General features: G+C 44.7%; 2 protein-coding genes across 2 annotated transcripts; one reads left to right on the top strand and one right to left on the bottom strand.

The window, feature by feature from the left end:
- Positions 1-587: 587 nt before the first annotated feature.
- SLC39A2 (solute carrier family 39 member 2) lies at positions 588-9,171 on the top strand. The gene is made up of 4 exons (XM_079950297.1): positions 588-1,252; positions 1,863-1,993; positions 3,379-3,432; positions 8,082-9,171. Exons 1-4 carry the CDS (start codon positions 1,138-1,140, stop codon positions 8,676-8,678), a joined length of 897 nt encoding a protein of 298 aa, XP_079806423.1. The 5' UTR covers positions 588-1,137; the 3' UTR covers positions 8,679-9,171.
- A 3,604-nt stretch (positions 9,172-12,775) lies between these two features.
- LOC307201309 (vomeronasal type-2 receptor 26-like) lies at positions 12,776-16,757 on the bottom strand. Its single transcript, XM_079950368.1, has 4 exons — positions 16,482-16,757; positions 14,538-14,765; positions 14,143-14,269; positions 12,776-13,841 (listed from the first exon to the last, which is right to left on the bottom strand). The coding sequence occupies exons 1-4, from the start codon at positions 16,722-16,724 to the stop codon at positions 12,931-12,933; spliced, it is 1,509 nt and encodes a 502-aa protein (XP_079806494.1). The 5' UTR covers positions 16,725-16,757; the 3' UTR covers positions 12,776-12,930.
- Positions 16,758-17,077: the final 320 nt, after the last annotated feature.

Genomic DNA, 17,077 nt, shown 5'->3' with positions numbered 1-17,077 from the left:
AATGGAATGGTCTCAGTGGTGAGGTGCACATTTTTTAATTATTTATTTATTTATTTATTTATTTATGATTATTACTTTGTCAAAATAAAATAATAAATAAAATAAAAATAAACAACCTACATGCGTTCATTGGCAGAGGCAGATGGTCAAGCGTCTTGCTTAGCAGAGAGGGAGATCTGCTGTATCCTGTGGCCCCTGGGCTATCCTGCCAAGGCTCATAAGATTGTGCTCTGAGGTTTTTTGCAATGTTTTATGCTTGTTTTTCCCTCTCTTCCCCCTTATCCACATCTGAAGCAAAACGTGAAGGTGCAGCTATTGAGACCCACGCACTTGTTAGCCTTGACCTGCCAGCTGGAAAACAATCTTCAGCTAGATCAATAGACTCCCGTTTTTTAATGAGCATTTCTTATCGAGAATTTGAGGTGGAGCCCTCGACTGTGGCTGCTATGGCCCAGTGACCTTAAAATTAATGACGAAACGATCGCTTGTAGACTGTTTATTGTAAATGAAATTACGCGTTTGCATAATGAAGGGGAGGGGATGGGATGGGACAACACCAAAGTGGGCGGGCGGCTTTCTGGAGTATCGGGGTGATTACTCACTCCCTAGAAGGCGGCTAGGATTAGACCGAGGTTGGATGGAAGCAGGAATCTGATGAGGGAGGTAGAAAAGAGAAGGAAGGAAGGTGGAATGCAAGAGAGAACATCTGCAGGACAAGAGACCAGAAAGCTGGATCAATGAGGGAAATAGCAGAGGGTAAGGAACAAGGAAACAAGGTGGGGAGTAGAAGGCTCCATGAAATATATCTAGAAGGCAGAGGTTGAAGACAGCACCATATACCCGACTGCTGCTGGAACATCTAGTTGCTTTTGATCTTGCTATATATGGATGCTCAGTTCATGAAGACTCCATAGTGTGAGGCTTTCTTCCTACACTTTCCCCCACTCATACTTCCAAAGGGGAGAGCTTTATTGCACCAGAAGAGTGTGAAGAGAGGTGGACTTCTCTGTTTGGGACTAGTTACTAACGCTCATAAGACGTTTTGGAATCAGACTGGCCCGAAAAGTGTCCAGAGATACGACGGATAAGCCTTTGCCTCTCCTCCCGGTGTGATTTTCCCTACCCTACGCTGCAGAGATGGATCAATTGTTGGAGGTCAAGATCGGCTGCCTGGCAGGTCTGCTGGTGGTCACGCTCATTTGTGGCCTCATCCCGGCGCAGGTTAGATGGTTCCAGAGCAACATGGCCAGAGGTGAGCAGTTGGTGGAAGGGATTGGAGTGGGCATGGATCTTCAGAAGGGCTTGATGCAATGTGACTATCAGAACTTGTGCAGGAGTGCAAATACTGTGCTGTGCAACACCAGGGAGTCTTGAGACCTCAGCTTTGTTTTTAACTCTCTAGGTGGCCATATATTGAGGTGGGTCCCTCTTTACCACTCTTGATCTTTCTGGTGAATCAATGCTCACATGTTCCTTTTACAGATTAGCGTTCCTTCTACTTCCACACCCAGAATAAGTAAACAGGGCTTAAGTGAGCTGAACAAGCAAATTGACTCTGTTAAAAAACACTACATTTCATTGGGCAAAAAAAGCTCTATCCATGGTGCTGGAACTGAAAGGGTGCTTTACACCTCCAGATTATCTCTTTATGCTGGTGGACCTTGAACTCTTGAGCATGCACTGAATTCTGAGCATGCAGGTGTTACTCTCCTTTATTAGTAGTATTAGTATTGATTAGTATCCTGCCTTTCAGGAACCAAATCTATGCAAGGTGGCTTACATTAAGATATATTTTTAAGACATGGATTGGCAGCCTCTACATCTGACATAATCCTTCATATTTCGTCCTGCGTCTCTTCTAGGGAAGCATCGGCGCATCCTCAGTTTCATAGGCTGTTTTGCCGCCGGAGTGTTTCTTGGGGCCTGCATTATGCACATGGTGGCCGACGCACTGGGAGACATCCAGGAGGAACTAAAAAAGAGACGGCAGCAGGTGAGTGCCATCGCAGCAGTCTCTTAAATCTGAATTCCACTGCAATGAATTTGGATGGGCCACAGCTTGGTGGGACAACATCTGCTTTAGATGCAGAAAGTCTGAGCTTCAGTCCATAGCATCTTCAGTTAAAAAAACATCATGGGAGATACCACTGTCTGAGACCCTGGAGGGTCACTGCCAATCAGAGCAGACCAATGTTCTTCAACCTTGAGTCCCTATATGTTGTTGGACCACAACTCTTCTTATTCTCACCCAGCTTAGCCAAGGTTGAGCATTAGGGGAGACAATACTGGACAAACGTAAGCCAGTATCCCGCCTCTGACCTTGGCTGAATTGTACAACTGGACTTCAGTGTTCCATGCTTTAGTAAATAGCTGTTTGGACCAATGTAACCCACTGTACATGGGGCAGCCTTTGAAGATGGTATGGAAATGTCGGCTCAGAACATGGTACCAAAAATTTGAATGGGACTGGCCATTATAAACATATTGCACAAGTTTTGTTTGGGTTGTTGTTGTTGTTGTTGTTGTTGTTGTTGTTTTGCTTTCACCGCTTCATCTGACTTGTCCAATTCAAAATACTGGGTTTTTTCTAACCTATAAAGCTGGCTTAAGACCTAAAAGATCACATCTTCCTAGATGTACCTCCTTTTATCATAAGGTCATGAATAGAGTCCCTTCTTCTAAAAATGCCTGCACACTATGAAGTGAACTACTGTCCATGAATGCTTATGCCACGGGTTCCTAAACTGTGATCAAAGGACCACCCATGGTCCACAAGCTTCATTCAGGTGCTTCAAGGTGTATCTGTAAAAATACAATCAGAAATCACAGCACACCGTAACTGCTACAACAGGCAGAAAAATCATTAAGTAGTCCATCAAGACCACCAGCAATTTTCAAGTGGTCTGGGGGGGGGGGGAGTTTGGGAACCACGAGCTTATGCCATAATAAATTTAAGACTCACTCATTTTGCTACAAGAGATTAACACAGCCACCCCTTTGGAAATTGTTCTGCTAATTAGGGGTACTGTTGTTGTTGTGGGGGAGGAAGGGAAAGGAGAATGTTAGCCGTTTTGAGACTCCTTCGGGTAGTGATAAAGCGGGATATCAAATCCAAACTCTTCTTCTTCTTCTTCTACTGTTGCACTGGGATTGAGAAAGGAACAACAAGAGGCCAAAGAAAGAAAGAAAGAAAGAATATTGTTTGTGACATGCAAAAGAAGTTCATGGTTCCAAAATTTGACAGATCTTCAAGATCTGAGCTCCCGCTGCTTGAATAGGGAGAAAACGTGATTCCACCACCATGATAGCCAATGACTGAGCCATTCTTATCCCCAAAATGTTTCCAACTCAGCTGTTTGTTTCTTTCTTTCCCCCCAGGGAGCTTCTATGCATAAGCAGAACAGCACCTCTGAAGGTGATGATGATTCTGAGGTATGTTTCCCCTTGTTGTTCTCCCACCTTTGAGATTGCTGATCAGGCTAGCTTTGGATAGGCACGAACTGCCATTGTGATCAATTATGGATTATTTATTTTGGTACCTTGGGTATTGGCAGGGGAGTTGAAAAAGTTTTTATCCATCCTCTGACTCTCCCCCAGGGAATGGGGCTGTGAATTTGGGTGCAGGATCCACACAGTCCATGATTTTGTTTTCTAGTCAGCTGCAAAAGACTCTCAAATTTTGCAAGAGTGTATGGGGGTGAGATGGTTGATTAAAATCTCAGGCTTGGCCTCTGCATATTTCACAATATTTTAATGACTGTTCTAATCTTGCTTGGCTCTGGTCTTGGTTTTGGTTACTTATTTAAGGATCTGTGAACAGAACCATAACAAACCTTTTAAAACACCTACCTAGAGTATTACATTCTCTTGTAAAATTTTGTTATGGTTATAGTTGTGTTTGCATTTTTGCATTTTTGAAATTAATTGCTTCCTGCTGTGAGGAGTTTCTTAAAGCTGGAGAGCAAGATACAAAGGCATATCTGTCTGTCTGTCTGTCCATCTATGAAGAAAATAGACTGGGGATGCTGGTGGCGCTGTGGTCTAAACCACGGAGCCTCTTGGGCTTGCTGATCAGAAGGTTGGCAGTTCAAATCCCCACAACGGTGTGAGCTCCCGTTGCTCTGTCCCAGCTCCTGCCAACCTAGCAGTTTGAAATCACGCCAGTTCAATTAGATAAATAGGTATCTTTGTGGTGGGAAAGTAAATGGTGTTTCCATGCACTCTGGTTTTTGTCGTGGTATTCCTTTGCACCAGAAGCAGTTTAGACATGCTAGCCACGTGGCCTGGAAAGCTGCCTGTGGACAAACGCCGGCTCCCTCGGCCTGAAAGCAAGATGAGTGCCATAGACCCATAGTCGCTTTTGACCGGACTTAACCATCTATGATTCTATGGAGGTCTTTAAGCAGAGGCTTGACAACCATATGTCAGGAATGCTCTGATGGTATTTCCTGCTTGGCAGGGGGTTGGACTCGATGGCCCTTGTGGTCTCTTCCAACTCTATGATTCTATGATCCTGGGGTCCTTTACCTTTACCTTACACTTCCTAGGCACAGGTCTGAGCCATTTTCCTTTTGCCTCACTTCTTTCCCAGGGAAAACCCACTCTTTGTTTTGCTCCAGTTGAGCGCAAAGGAAAGCAGCAGAGCAGCAGTGGAACATGAAGAAGTGTGGAAAATCACTTTGTCACTCCAATGTCATACTCAACTAGCTCCTTCTTATTAATGTGGGGGGGGGGGATATAGAGTCAATGGAATAAAATATTTCCCATCTTGCAGATACAGTGGTACCTCTAGTTATGAACTTAATTTGTTCCAGAGGTCCGTTCTTAACCTGAAACTGTTCCCTCGGCCTGAAAGAGAGATGAGCGCCACACCCCATAGTCACCTTTGCCTGGACTTAACCGTCCAGGGGTCCTTTACTATTTTACTTTTTTTGGGGGGGTGACCTGCCAGCTTACTGGGCAAGTCACTAGCTCTCAGTCCAGTCCGGCTCACAGGGTTGTTGCTATATATCTATCTATCTATATATCTATATCTATACAGTGGTACCTCAGGTTAAGTACTTAATTCGTTCCGGAGGTCTGTACTTAACCTGAAATTGTTCTTAACCTGAAGCACCACTTTAGCTAATGGGGCCTCCCGCTGCCACCACGCCACCGGAGCACAATTTCTGTTCTCATCCTGAAGCAAAGTTCTTAACCTGAAGCACTTTTTCTGGGTTAGCGGAGTCTGTAACCTGAAGCGTATGTAACCTGAAGCGTATGTAACCTGAGGTACCACTGTATATAGATATATATATATAATTTGTATATCGCCCTTCATTCATCCAAATATCACAAGGTGGTTCACAACATATTATTAGGGTGATATGAAAAGGGAGAAGATCCATGTATGCCACCTTGAGCTCTTTGAGGGAAGGAATAGATACAAATGTGAAAAACAAATTTAAAAAGAGGGGTGCTGTTGTGTACCTGATGGGGGGAACACAGCCAATTCCGATACATTACCAAACAGTGAGCTGAAACACATTTTATTGTATTGTATTGTACTTTACTATTTATTTATATTTTCATTGCATTTATATCCCACTTTTCTTCCAAAGAGCTTAGGGTAGTGCATGTTTTTACCCACACGCCCAGCTCTCCATTTAATCATTGCAAGAACTCTGTGAGGTTGGTTAGGCTGACAGACTGTCTCTAGACTTTTTGCCCAGGTGTGGATTTGAACTCTGGTCTCGCAGGTCCCACACGCTGCACCGCCCTGCTTCTATTTTTCACACCTCTCTTTCCAAAGCCAAGTACTGTGAGCACCTTTTTTTCCCTCCCTTCAGGGAGGCAGCGTTGCAATCTAAGACTAAGAAGCCTGCCAAGACAACCTCTTTCCAGCTGAGAAATCCTATGGTGGCCCTTGATTGCCACCTGGTGGTGCAACTTCAATTTAAAAAACCCCAGGAACCAAGGAAAGCTCTTTGAAGACCGGAGCGCCTCTTAGGTTTAGATAAAGTCCCTGGGTAAATGAATAGAAGAGCAATAAACAACACCTGGTTTTATAAAACACACATGTGCAGAAACTGCACCATAAATGGAATACTATTCCAATACTATTTGCCCTGGGCTATGTAAGGATGCTGTTTGAGAAATAACATGTTCAAAGACTCACTGGGTTTGCAAAGTTAATTGTGCAGCTTGCTAAACTGTAGCAGGAGAGCAATAGGTGGGGTGAAGAGTATTTTCATCTACTGAGCTCCAGGCAAAAGAGGGGGGGCGGGGAGAGAGAACATTGATACAATAGGTGCCCTTCAATACTGGAATTTGCTATTTTGTATACAATTCATTTTTTGTGGTTTTTAATTATTTTATTTGTGTACCTGTGTGCATTTTTGAGATTTATTGTTGCTTAAGTTACTTAAAATGTGGCTTTTAAAGTATTAGCAGTTGCAGCAATGTGACACATGCATTTCTCATACGGTTTTTTGGGGGGAAATATGTGTCACTTTAAGATCTCTGTTCAAATAAAAAGTTGTAAGCAATATAAATATGCAAGCAAGCAGACCTGGGCCCCATCGGCACTAAGCATATAAAGCGCTATCAGGAGTTCCCTGGAAGTGTGTGTGATTGTTAAACCCAGGGCTTGGTCCCCCGTGAGGTGAGATGAGGCAGTTGTCTTGGGTTGTAGAAGCTCAAGAGAAGGCCCCCCACCCCACAGTGGTCCCACCAACCCGGCCACCTCTCCTGCCGATCTTGCCAAAATATTGTAAGATCTTGCTGAAATCACATGAGAACCCACCGAAATCTCACAAGATCTTGCAAGAACTTGCCAACCACACAACCCAGGTAAAGGATGCATGGCTGTGGTGGCGCAGTGGGTCAGCACATTCCCATTTTGCCTCAGGCAGTGAACAGTGGCATGCCCCCTGGTTCATACCACTTTGGGAATTTTATTTTATTTTATTTTATTTTATTTTATTTTATTTTAGTTTAGTTTAGTTTAGTTTAGTTTAGTTTAGTTTAGTTTAGTTTAGTTTAGTTTAGTTTAGTTTAATACCACCCTATACCTGGGAGTCTCAGGGCAGTTTACAGAATAAAAGCAAGATATAAAACCACAAAGTACATAATAAAAATAAAAAAGAACAACTCAATAGCGCCCCCCTCCCCCCCCCAAAAAAAATCAAAAGGGCATAGGAGGTCAATCAGATCAAATGGTTAAAAAGGAACGTATTTGCCTGGTGCCTAAAGGTGTATAATGAAGACGGGGAGAGGTTTTTACACCCTCATCTGGTCCATCCAGTGAAGCTGAATGTTGGAAGATGCAGAATAGGCAAAAAAAAAAAAAGTATTCACATAGTATGATTGATTGATTGATTGAATTTATAAACCGCCCTATACCCAGGGATCTCATGGCAGTTCACAGAATAAAATCAAGATATAAAACCACAAAATACATAATGAAAATAAAAAGAACAACCCAATAGCCCTTCCCTCCCCCTCGCAGCCACGAAAACACATTTTAAAAACACATTTTAAAAGGGCTTAGGATGTAAATCAGATCAACCAAAGACCTGGTTAAAAAGGAACGTTTTTGCCTGGTGCCTAAAGGTATATAATGAAGGCACCAGGCAATCTTCCCTGGGGAGAGCATTCCACAGATGAGGAGCCAGTTCAGTAAAGGCCCGTTCTCATGATGCCACCCTCTGGACCTCTCGAGGAGGAGGCACACAAAGGCAGGCCTCAGAAGGTGATCTCAGGGTCCAGGTAGGTTCATATGGAAAGAGGTGGGCCTTGAGGTATTGGAGCACTGAGCCGTTTACTGTAGTTCTGTGCATAGCTGTCAACTTTTCCCTTTTCTTGCGAGGAATCCTATTCGGAATAAGGGAATTTCCCTTTTAAAAAAGAGAAACCTTGACAGCTATGGCTCTGTGGCAGCGGGAATAGAGGTCTCCTAACAACTCTCAGCACCCATAATAAACTTCCTAGGATTATTTGAGGGAAGCCATGATTATTTAAAGGGGTATGATACTGCTTGAAATGGACATTGCAGATGGGGCCTTAACTCACGTCCAACTCTTTCTCTCCTCCCATGGCAGATGTACCCATTTGGGGAGCTCGTCATCTCAGCTGGCTTCTTCCTGGTGTTCCTTATTGAGAGCATGGTGCTCCATTGTTGCCCCAGGGCCGTGCACTCCCACGGCGACCACAACACCGAAGAGGATCACAAGGACCCGCCGGAATCCCACAGCTCTTTCCGGGCGTTCGTGCTCTTCCTGTCGCTCTCCTTCCACTCGGTCTTTGAGGGCCTCGCCATCGGCGTCCAAAAGCAGGAGACGGCGGCCATTCAGCTTTGCCTGGCGGTGCTGATCCACAAGGCCATTGTGGTCTTTAGCCTGGCTTTGAAGTTGGTGCAGAGTGGCACGCCGGCCCGGTGGAGGTTGCTGTACTTGGTGGTGTTTGCTTTGATGTCTCCCGCTGGCATCGGTGTGGGCATTGGCGTCTCCCTTTACAACAGTGACGGGACCAGCCTGGCTCAGGCTTTATTGGAAGGGGTGGCCGCGGGGACCTTTCTCTACGTCACCTTCCTGGAGATCCTCCCCTACGAGCTGCGCTCGCATGAAAGCCCCCTCACCAAGTTCTTCTTCATTGGACTGGGCTTCTCCATCATGGCCATCATTGCCATTTGGGCATGAAAGAGTGGCTCTTCTATGTTCTCCATGAAAGCCAATCACAACTGCACTCATAGACTCCTCTCTTTCCAGAACCTCCTCTTATCAGCCATGAGGGCCGTCACCTTGGGTGGTGCTATATATACACATATGTACTAAGTGAAGGGAAATAACCAGCAACCCACATGGATGAAAATGCAAAATATGTGAAGCAATGGAGCCTGAGCAACAAATACATCATTTTTAGCTTTGCTCCCTGAACTACTGGAAAGCCACAACCATCAGCACAATATCCTAGCGGCAGTGATAATTAACGCAGCCAAGAGACCTAACACAAGCAATGGCATTGCTTCTTTCAATCATTGTGAAAGACTAAATGTACAGTATGTAGGGTTTACCTGCAAGGAACTCCGGAACAAGTAGGATATTGGCTTAGGGGTAAATGGGACATTTTAAAAGAGGCTGTTGGGTTTTGTGTATGTGGATGGAAATATACACTGAGTTGTTTTGTTTTGTTTTGTTACCCTTTTGTCTGTCTTTGGGGAAGGTATGTGTGCGAAGGATGTTCCTATGTGTGAGGAAGAGGATGTGTGTGTGTGTGTGTGTGTGTGTGAGAGAGAGAGAGAGAGAGAGAGAGAGAGAGAGAGAAGGGGAAGTATCCCATGTGAAGTGTGTGTGTATGTTTGATGGTGTCCTGGTTCTCACTGCTAGATGTATGTTTTGTGGATGTGGATGGAAATATACACTCAGTGTTTTGTTTTGTTTTGTTTTGTTTTGTTTTGTTTGTTTGTTTTGTTTTGTTTTGTTTTGTTTTGTTTTGTTTTGTTACCCTTTTGTCTGTCTTTGGGGAAGGTATGTGTGCAAAGGATGCTCCTACATGTGTGAGGAAGAGGATGTGTGTGTGTGAGAGAGAGAGGGGGGGAGGGGAAGTATCCCATGTGAGGTGTGTGTGTGTGTGTGTGTGTGTGTGTTTGATGGTGTCCTGGTTCTCACTGCTAGATATATGTTTTGTGGATGTGGGTGGAAATATACACTCAGTGTTGTGTTGTGTTACCCTTTTGCCTGTCTTTGGGGAAGGTATGTGTGCGAAGGATGTTCCTACATGTGTGAGGAAGAGTGGGGGGGGGAGTATCCCATGTGGTGTGTGTGTGTGTTTGATGGTATCCTGGCTCTCACTGCTAGATGAAGAACTCAAACTTCCATCTTAGTTTCTACCAAAGGCTTAAATGTTTAGATCAGAATGTTATGTAGGTCAGTTTTCGAGTCATAGAAACCAGTGGGTGCATAAGAGGTTAGAAATAATGGCTAAGCACAAGCGACATGCCCTCTGTGCTCTACTTTTGAAGGTGCAATTGGTGTGGCAGTTGTCCCAAATCTTGGAACTTGGCTTTCAAATGAGCCCTCATCCAAGTGATTATGCAAGGCATGCTTTTGCTGCTGGTGACAGCACCGCATCCTTTGAGATGGGGGTGGACTCAAGAGTCTGCTTGGCATCCAACTTATTCCCAGAAGGGAATTTAAACTTGGTTTTAAAGGCTTTAAACTTGGAATAGCCAATGTTTTGGGGGCAGGGTGCTTTTCTAACAGCCCAACAGCCCCCTACCCCACCTGCCTATGAGGCTCAGTAAGGCAGTCAGCTGGGAGGGGTACTGCCACCACTGCACACAACCCCATCCCCTACCGCCTGCTCCTCTCCAGCCTCCTTTTGCTCCCCGTGCAGCCTCCAGGCAGCGGGTGTAGAGGAGGCGATGTGTGTGTGGCCATTTTCAATTTTGACTGGAGTGGCAAAATGTCCTGGGCCAGCTCTGGCCAGGCCCTTTCACAGAATCCAGATCTCCATCTTCCATCCCGCTGCAACCCTCTTCTGGATCAGACTTCTCTTGGTGTCCTGATTTCAACTGTTCCAGCTTGCTAGGAGCTTCCATGGGATCATCCAACTCTTCACCAGTTCCTCCTCAGCACCCAACTGCCCTCTCCATGTCTCATGACAGACAGGGTATCCCCCTGTGTGTGTGTGTGTGTGTGTGTGTGTGTGTGGAAGAAAGGTGGAGAGAAAACCCAGAAGGAAACCATTGTCTATTCCTTCCTTCCTTCCTTCCTTCCTTCCTTCCTTCCTTCCTTCCTTCCTTCAAATCACTACACCACTCTAAAGTAGATAAGGTCCTTAACTGGGTGTAGTGGGCTATATGCAGGATAGATCAAGGCCCTGTGCTCTTGAGGGTGGAGGTGAGGCAAAAGCAACAGACAGAAGCCCTTCTAATTGCTCAAGCCAGTCAGCTATGTAGCTCAGCAATTGTATACTTTGGCCTTAATGATCTACCAGGGGCACCCTTCTTAAGATTGCCATGTGCATTATTTGAATGAGCAGGGGATGGACTAGGCCTTTGAAGTCCCTCCCAATGATACAATGCAGTGATTCGGGGCTCTCCTGCTCATTCTTAAACAGTTGTGAGGCAAGAAACCTGTTGATCTACAGCAGGGGTGACCAATTCCCGAGAGACTGCGATCTACTTTCAGAATTAAAATCTGGCAATGATTCAGGTCAAAGTTTCAAAGTTGTTGAGCTTTTTTTTTTTAGGGAGGAGGACTTTCTTAGGAGGGAAGTTCCGTTTTGGAGGGAGTTAAAACCAAGGGTCTAAGGGAGAGAGACTTTCTCTCTCACAGTAATATTGCTTTGAATGAAAACAGCCACAGAGAGAAAGCTCTGTCTTCCCTTCCACTGATCACACAACGGCAGGAGTCCGTTTCAATGATGCTGAGGAAAGGGAGCCAGAGATCGACCTGCGATCTACCAGTAGATCCCCATCGAGCTGCTGGACATCCATGATCAATACCCAACCATTAATAGAGCTACCAGTGGGATACCAACCTACTTCTACTGTAGGCAATGCGAAGATGTTGTCATACCACAATGTAAAGGTACACAAAGCCAAGTCAGAGTGAGGGCAGGAAATATTTCCTTCACTGAAAATAAAGAGTTCCCGGACAGCACCATGCAAATGATCTGATTTGTTTACATGGAAGTTTGGATGCCCCATTTTAACATACTCAAAGAATGCATGAGAGGAAGGTGAGGGTTTAGCTCCATGTGTATACATAAGTAAGTCTGCAGAGCGCAAGCTAGTGTTTGCCTTGATTTGCATTAACTTGCTGTCACCTGCCCAGTGATGTGTTAGTGAAGCATTAGTGAAGCATCAATACAGCTTAATCAAGAAAATAAATGGCTTAAGAATAAAACCTCTGTATACCTGAAGGAGCGTCTCCACCGCCATCATTCATCCCAGTCACTGAGATCCAGCACTGAGAGCCTTCTGGCGGTTCCCTCACTGTGAGAAGTGAAGCTACAGGGAACCAGGCAGAGGGTCTTCTCGGTAGTGGTGCCCGCCCTGTGGATCACCTCCCATCAGCTGTCAAGGAGATGAGTAGCTATATAAACGTTAGATTACATCTGAAGGCAGCCCTTATTAGCCTTGTAAGATTTACATCACGCATCCTGCATAGGTGCCTACCAGTAGAAAAAATCAGGCTGGTGGGCATTCATAACAGGGTCTTCTAAACTGTGGCTTTGCAGCTATAGAACTCAGTTCCTTCTGAGACTGAAAAGGCTCCATTTCTCATGTCAATTAAACAGAACTTAACAATTTCAAAAGCACCCCTCTCTGGCTTGTAATGGCTAATATAAACTGGGGTTATAAGTGGGGGCTTTTTGTACTGGGGTCTGGCTGGCTGATAACTAATTATGTGCTGATATTTAGGCATTAGTATTATTATGGGTACATGTGACAGAACCTTTAGTGTTATCATCCCAAACTTGTGGAAAGCTCTGGTGATACAGATTTAGCAGGCACCTTCTGTTTCATCCTTTAAATGCCTGCTGAAAACTTTTTATGCCACCAGGCTCTTGCATGCAATTAAGAAAATATATTTCCATAATGATTAGTTTATCATCTCAGATTTTTAATTTGTATATAGTTTTATTGCGTTGTTGTAAGCAACTTTGATATTTATTTATGACACAACGAAATATAAATACTTTTATAAATAAATAAGCTCATTTTCAAAAAAGTGGCTTATAAACAAACTACTAGATAAAAGATAAAACTACTAGATAAACTACTGAGTAAAAGCCAAACTGGCTGGAATTTTACATCATCGGAAGTACTTTCCAAACATAAAAGAAGGCATTGCATGTATTTCGGTTAAGGTGGTTTTAAAAAGACAAAACAACCAGAAAAGTGAGTGGGAAAGAAGCTACAAAAAGCAAGGAGGAAACCTATCAGATTTCACAGTTCTTTTTTCTCACAAGCTGATCCCTGGTGTTCAGCTCAGGCCTCAGAACAATGATATAGAATTTGGGGAGGAAGATGCAACCCAGCAACCCAGAGCTAGAAGTCAAGATAGAGAAGATCTCCACAGCCACCATATATTTTCCTTTGGTGCTCAGATAGGTGGGGACAAAGGACAGCCAAACACTGCAGAAGACCAGCATGCTGAAGGTGATGAGCTTGGCTTCATTGAAAGTATCAGGCAATTTCCTGGCCAAGAAAGCCACAGTGAAGCTGATAATGGCCAGAAGACCCATGTAGCCCAGGACAGTATAAAACATGGGGCCTGATCCCTCATTGCACTGCACAATGATTTGGGTAGTCTGTGAATGCATGTCAAACTCTGGGAAGGGAGGAGAGGTTGCCAACCACAGTGCACAGATGCCAGTTTGAATAAGAGTGCAAAGGATGATGACTGACACTGCCAGTCTCTTCCCCACCCATTTCCTCATCCTGTTTCCTGGCTTGGTGGCCATGAAGGCCAGAACCACAGTGATGGTTTTTGCCAGCACACAAGAAACAGCCAGGGAGAAGATGATTCCAAACATCGTTTGACGGAGAAGGCAGGTCACCTTTGCAGGCTCCCCAATGAATAAGAGGGAGCAGAGGAAGCAAAGCAAGAGGGAAATGAGGAGGGTGCAGGTGATGTTCCAGTTGTTGGCCTTGACGATGGGAGTCTCCTGGTGTTGAATGAAGATCCACATTACCACAAGTGTGATCAGAAAAAGGGAAAGTGCAAATGAAACCAGAATTATTCCCAAGGTCTCTCCATATGATAGAAAACTTATAGTTTTAGCGATACAGCCATCCTGATTTCTATTTGGATGTTGATCCTCAGGGCACTTGTTACAGTGGTCTGCATCTGAAAGTTATAAATCTTAATCATTGAAAATGTGCATGGATCTTCTTCAGCATCAACTGTTTCATGGTGTGGCATGAAATATGGCCTCTGTAACATTTCTCTTGGACAAGAAGAACAGAATCCCTTCCCCTTTTTTGATAATAATGTGATAAAACAAAGGAATCCCCTTTCTAAGGAACACCCTTTCTAAGGACTATCTGCAATGGCCCATTCACACATCAGAGTCATGGGCCTTTGAGAACATTTATTTTACAGACACCTGGATTAGCATTCCCCATGTAACTGTGCAGTCTCTACTTACCTGTCAAGGCTGAAATCATGCCTTCAGAGCACTGAGGACAATCATAACAACAAATCTGTTCCCCCTGCCGTGCCATCTTGCTTTGTCCAGGGTGGCAACTCTCAACACATGTGGATTGTGGTGTGATCTAAGAATATCCAGAAAGAAAGAATTTAAAGTATAAACAATTGGTATTGAATTGCCAGCTCACAGGGCTACTAAGGCCCAACATGAATGTATATAGATTACCCAGTCCTTACACCTCCTCATCCCCTCTCCTGGATTTCTGCAGATTCCTCCTGAAATACCTGCATGGAACCAGAACAGGTTGGACTTTACACTATTCTGTGTGAAACGAGGGGCAGGCAGGATTTGTTCAGAATCTATTGTTCTGGAGAAATATCTGTGTTTCCCACCTGGTTAAACTTGTGATTCCACACAACAGCACTTCTATTGATGGTGAACTTCTTTCCTTCAGGAGCCTTTGGATCAAGTCTTCCAACGCAAACTCTGTGTATGGACAAATTGGGGAATGTGACAGTATTGACGATATCATATCCTGTTGCCCAGTCTCCATTTTCATCAAAAAAAAATTCTTCTCCAGCACTGTTGTTGAAATGGATGTGTTTCAGGAAGGAGTGAAGCTACGTAGATTGGAGAAGAAAAGGACATGTTACTGCCAATTGCAGTAACAGTTACTGTGATTTACCTGGAATTTACTTTCTTGTTTGGTGGGACGCGGGTGGCACTGTGGGTTAAACCTCAGCGCCTAGGACTTGCCAATCACATGATCGGCGGTTTGAATCCCCACAGCGGGGTGCGCTCCTGTTGCTCGGTCCCAGCGCCTGCCAACCTAGCAGTTCGAAAGCACCCCCGGATGCAAGTAGATAAATAGGGACCGCTTACTAGCGGGAAGGTAAACGGCGTTTCCGTGTGCAGCTCTGGCTCGCCAAGAGCAGCTTTGTCACACTGGCCACGTGACCCGGAAGTGTCTGCGGACAGCACTGGATCCCGGCCTATAGAGTGAGATGAGCGCACAACCCCAGAGTCTGTCAAGACTGGCCCGTACGGGCAGGGGTACCTTTACCTTTACCTTTTTACTTTCTTGTTTGGGGGCTTGTAGACACTTCCACTTGTCCCATTCCTTGAAAGTGTGTGTCTGTGTGTTTCCACTTGACCTACACTTCCTAGGCAAGTGACGTGGGTGGTGCTGTGGTCTAAGCCATGGAGCCTCTTGAGCTTGCCGATCAGAAGGTTGGCGGTTTGCATCCCCATGATGGAGCAAGCTACTATTGCTCTGTCTCAGCTCCTGCCAACCCATCTATGAAGAAAATAGAATGGGGATGCAGGTGGCACTGTGGTCTAAACCACGGAGCCTCTTGGGCTTGCTGATCAGAAGGTTGGCAGTTCGAATCTGTGCGATGGGGTGAGCTCCTGTCACTCTGTCCCAGCTCCTGCCAACCTAGCAGTTCGAAAGCACACCAGTTCAAGTAGATAAATAGGTACCGCTGCAGCGGGAAGGTAAATGGAATTACCAGATTCTGAACATGCACTCTGGTTTTTGTCATGGTATTCCTTTGCACCAGAAGCAGTTTAGTCATGCTAGCCATGTGGCCTGGAAAGCTGCCTGTGGACAAACGCTGTCTCCCTTGGCCTGAAAGCAAGATGAGTGCCGTGGAACCATAGTCACTTTTGACCGGACTTAACCATCCTGGGGTCCATACACTTCCTAGACATACCATACACTTCCTAGGCACAGATCTGAGCCATTCTCCTCTTGCCTCACTTCTTTCCCAGGGAAAACCCACTTTTTGTTGTGCTCCAGTTGAGTGCAAAGGAAGGGTTTTCCCCCGAGGAAAGCAGCAGAACAGCAGCGGGACAAGAAGAAGTGTGGAAAATCACTTTGTCACTCTAATATCATACTCAACTAGCTCCTTCTTACTATTGTGTGGGGGATAAGAGTCAATGGAATAAAATATTTTCTCAATTTTCATGGTTGCCATAACAAGATATGAGGCCCATTCACAACCTTTATAAACTCCCTGAACTTTGTCAGTTCCAGATGCCTTGGACTTCAGGCCACATCATTCCTGACTGTTGGTCATTTTGGCTGGTGCAAAAAGGAAACTGTAGTCAACAACATTTGAGGAATACCAGGTTGGGGAAAGCTAGCAGAGAACATTTCAAAATTCTGCGAAGAAACACAGCATCCTAAATCAATATGGTTCATCAGGGCAACCTCAGTATTTGTATATGTATGTGTGTTGTTGCTGAATCAAACTCAGTCAATTGCTAAGTAAGAATCCTGAATCCAGCATTCATGGTCATATATTAAGTAGAGGTGGGCATGAGTTTCCTACCTGCCATGGGTAAACATTTGAGCCATTTCTTGTGGCACCATTGAGTGTTGCCTTCTGCCTAGATCTTGATGAAAACATGGCGTGGAGAGCATGTGCAACAGCGTAAACTGCATTGTAAATACTGTAGCTCTGACCAGACATTCCCATTTCAAAAACCAATCCAGAGATGCTCTTCAAGGTTTCTTTTCCAGTACAGTTTTTTATGTCTTCTGCAACAATGCCCAGTGACGGAAATGCACACATAAATGAGACAGACCAGAAATGATGGATGTAATAAAGTGTAGATTGATTAGGATGTACAGTCTCAAGGAACTCTTCATATTTTGCCATATAATTTGTGTGGCGTGTGAAGGACAAGGTGCCATTGAAGGTTTTTGGTGTGAATGCTAACTTATCCAGCACAGTTGTGAAATCCCACTGAGCTGTTATGATCCAAACCCTCTCTTCTGGCTTCCTTTCAGGAAATTCATGCAGCAATAGAACCATTCTTAAGCTCTCCATAGTCCGTGACTCCCCATGAACGAGAATCACCTTGGTTGCAGCCGAAAACAGAACTGTGCTTATTCTTGCCAAGTTCTTATTTTTTAGCAGTGCTT

The sequence above is a fragment of the Podarcis cretensis genome, assembly GCF_951804945.1.
Source record: "Podarcis cretensis genome assembly, chromosome: 13".
Classification (NCBI taxonomy): Eukaryota; Metazoa; Chordata; class Lepidosauria; order Squamata; family Lacertidae; genus Podarcis; species Podarcis cretensis.
This window is presented reverse-complemented; position numbering and strand designations above follow the sequence as displayed.

Coding starts and splice junctions, on each gene's coding strand:
- LOC307201309 (XM_079950368.1), bottom strand. CDS start 16,724: ATGTGTGCATTTCCGTCACTGGGCATTGTTGCAGAAGACATAAAAAAC. Junction 14,270..14,537: donor GGAATCACAAGTTTAACCAG/GTGGGAAACACA, acceptor GGATATTCTTAG/ATCACACCACAATCCACATG. Junction 13,842..14,142: donor CATGATTTCAGCCTTGACAG/GTAAGTAGAGAC, acceptor TATAACTTTCAG/ATGCAGACCACTGTAACAAG.
- SLC39A2 (XM_079950297.1), top strand. CDS start 1,138: ATGGATCAATTGTTGGAGGTCAAGATCGGCTGCCTGGCAGGTCTGCTG. Junction 1,253..1,862: donor CCAGAGCAACATGGCCAGAG/GTGAGCAGTTGG, acceptor CGTCTCTTCTAG/GGAAGCATCGGCGCATCCTC. Junction 3,433..8,081: donor AAGGTGATGATGATTCTGAG/GTATGTTTCCCC, acceptor CTCCCATGGCAG/ATGTACCCATTTGGGGAGCT.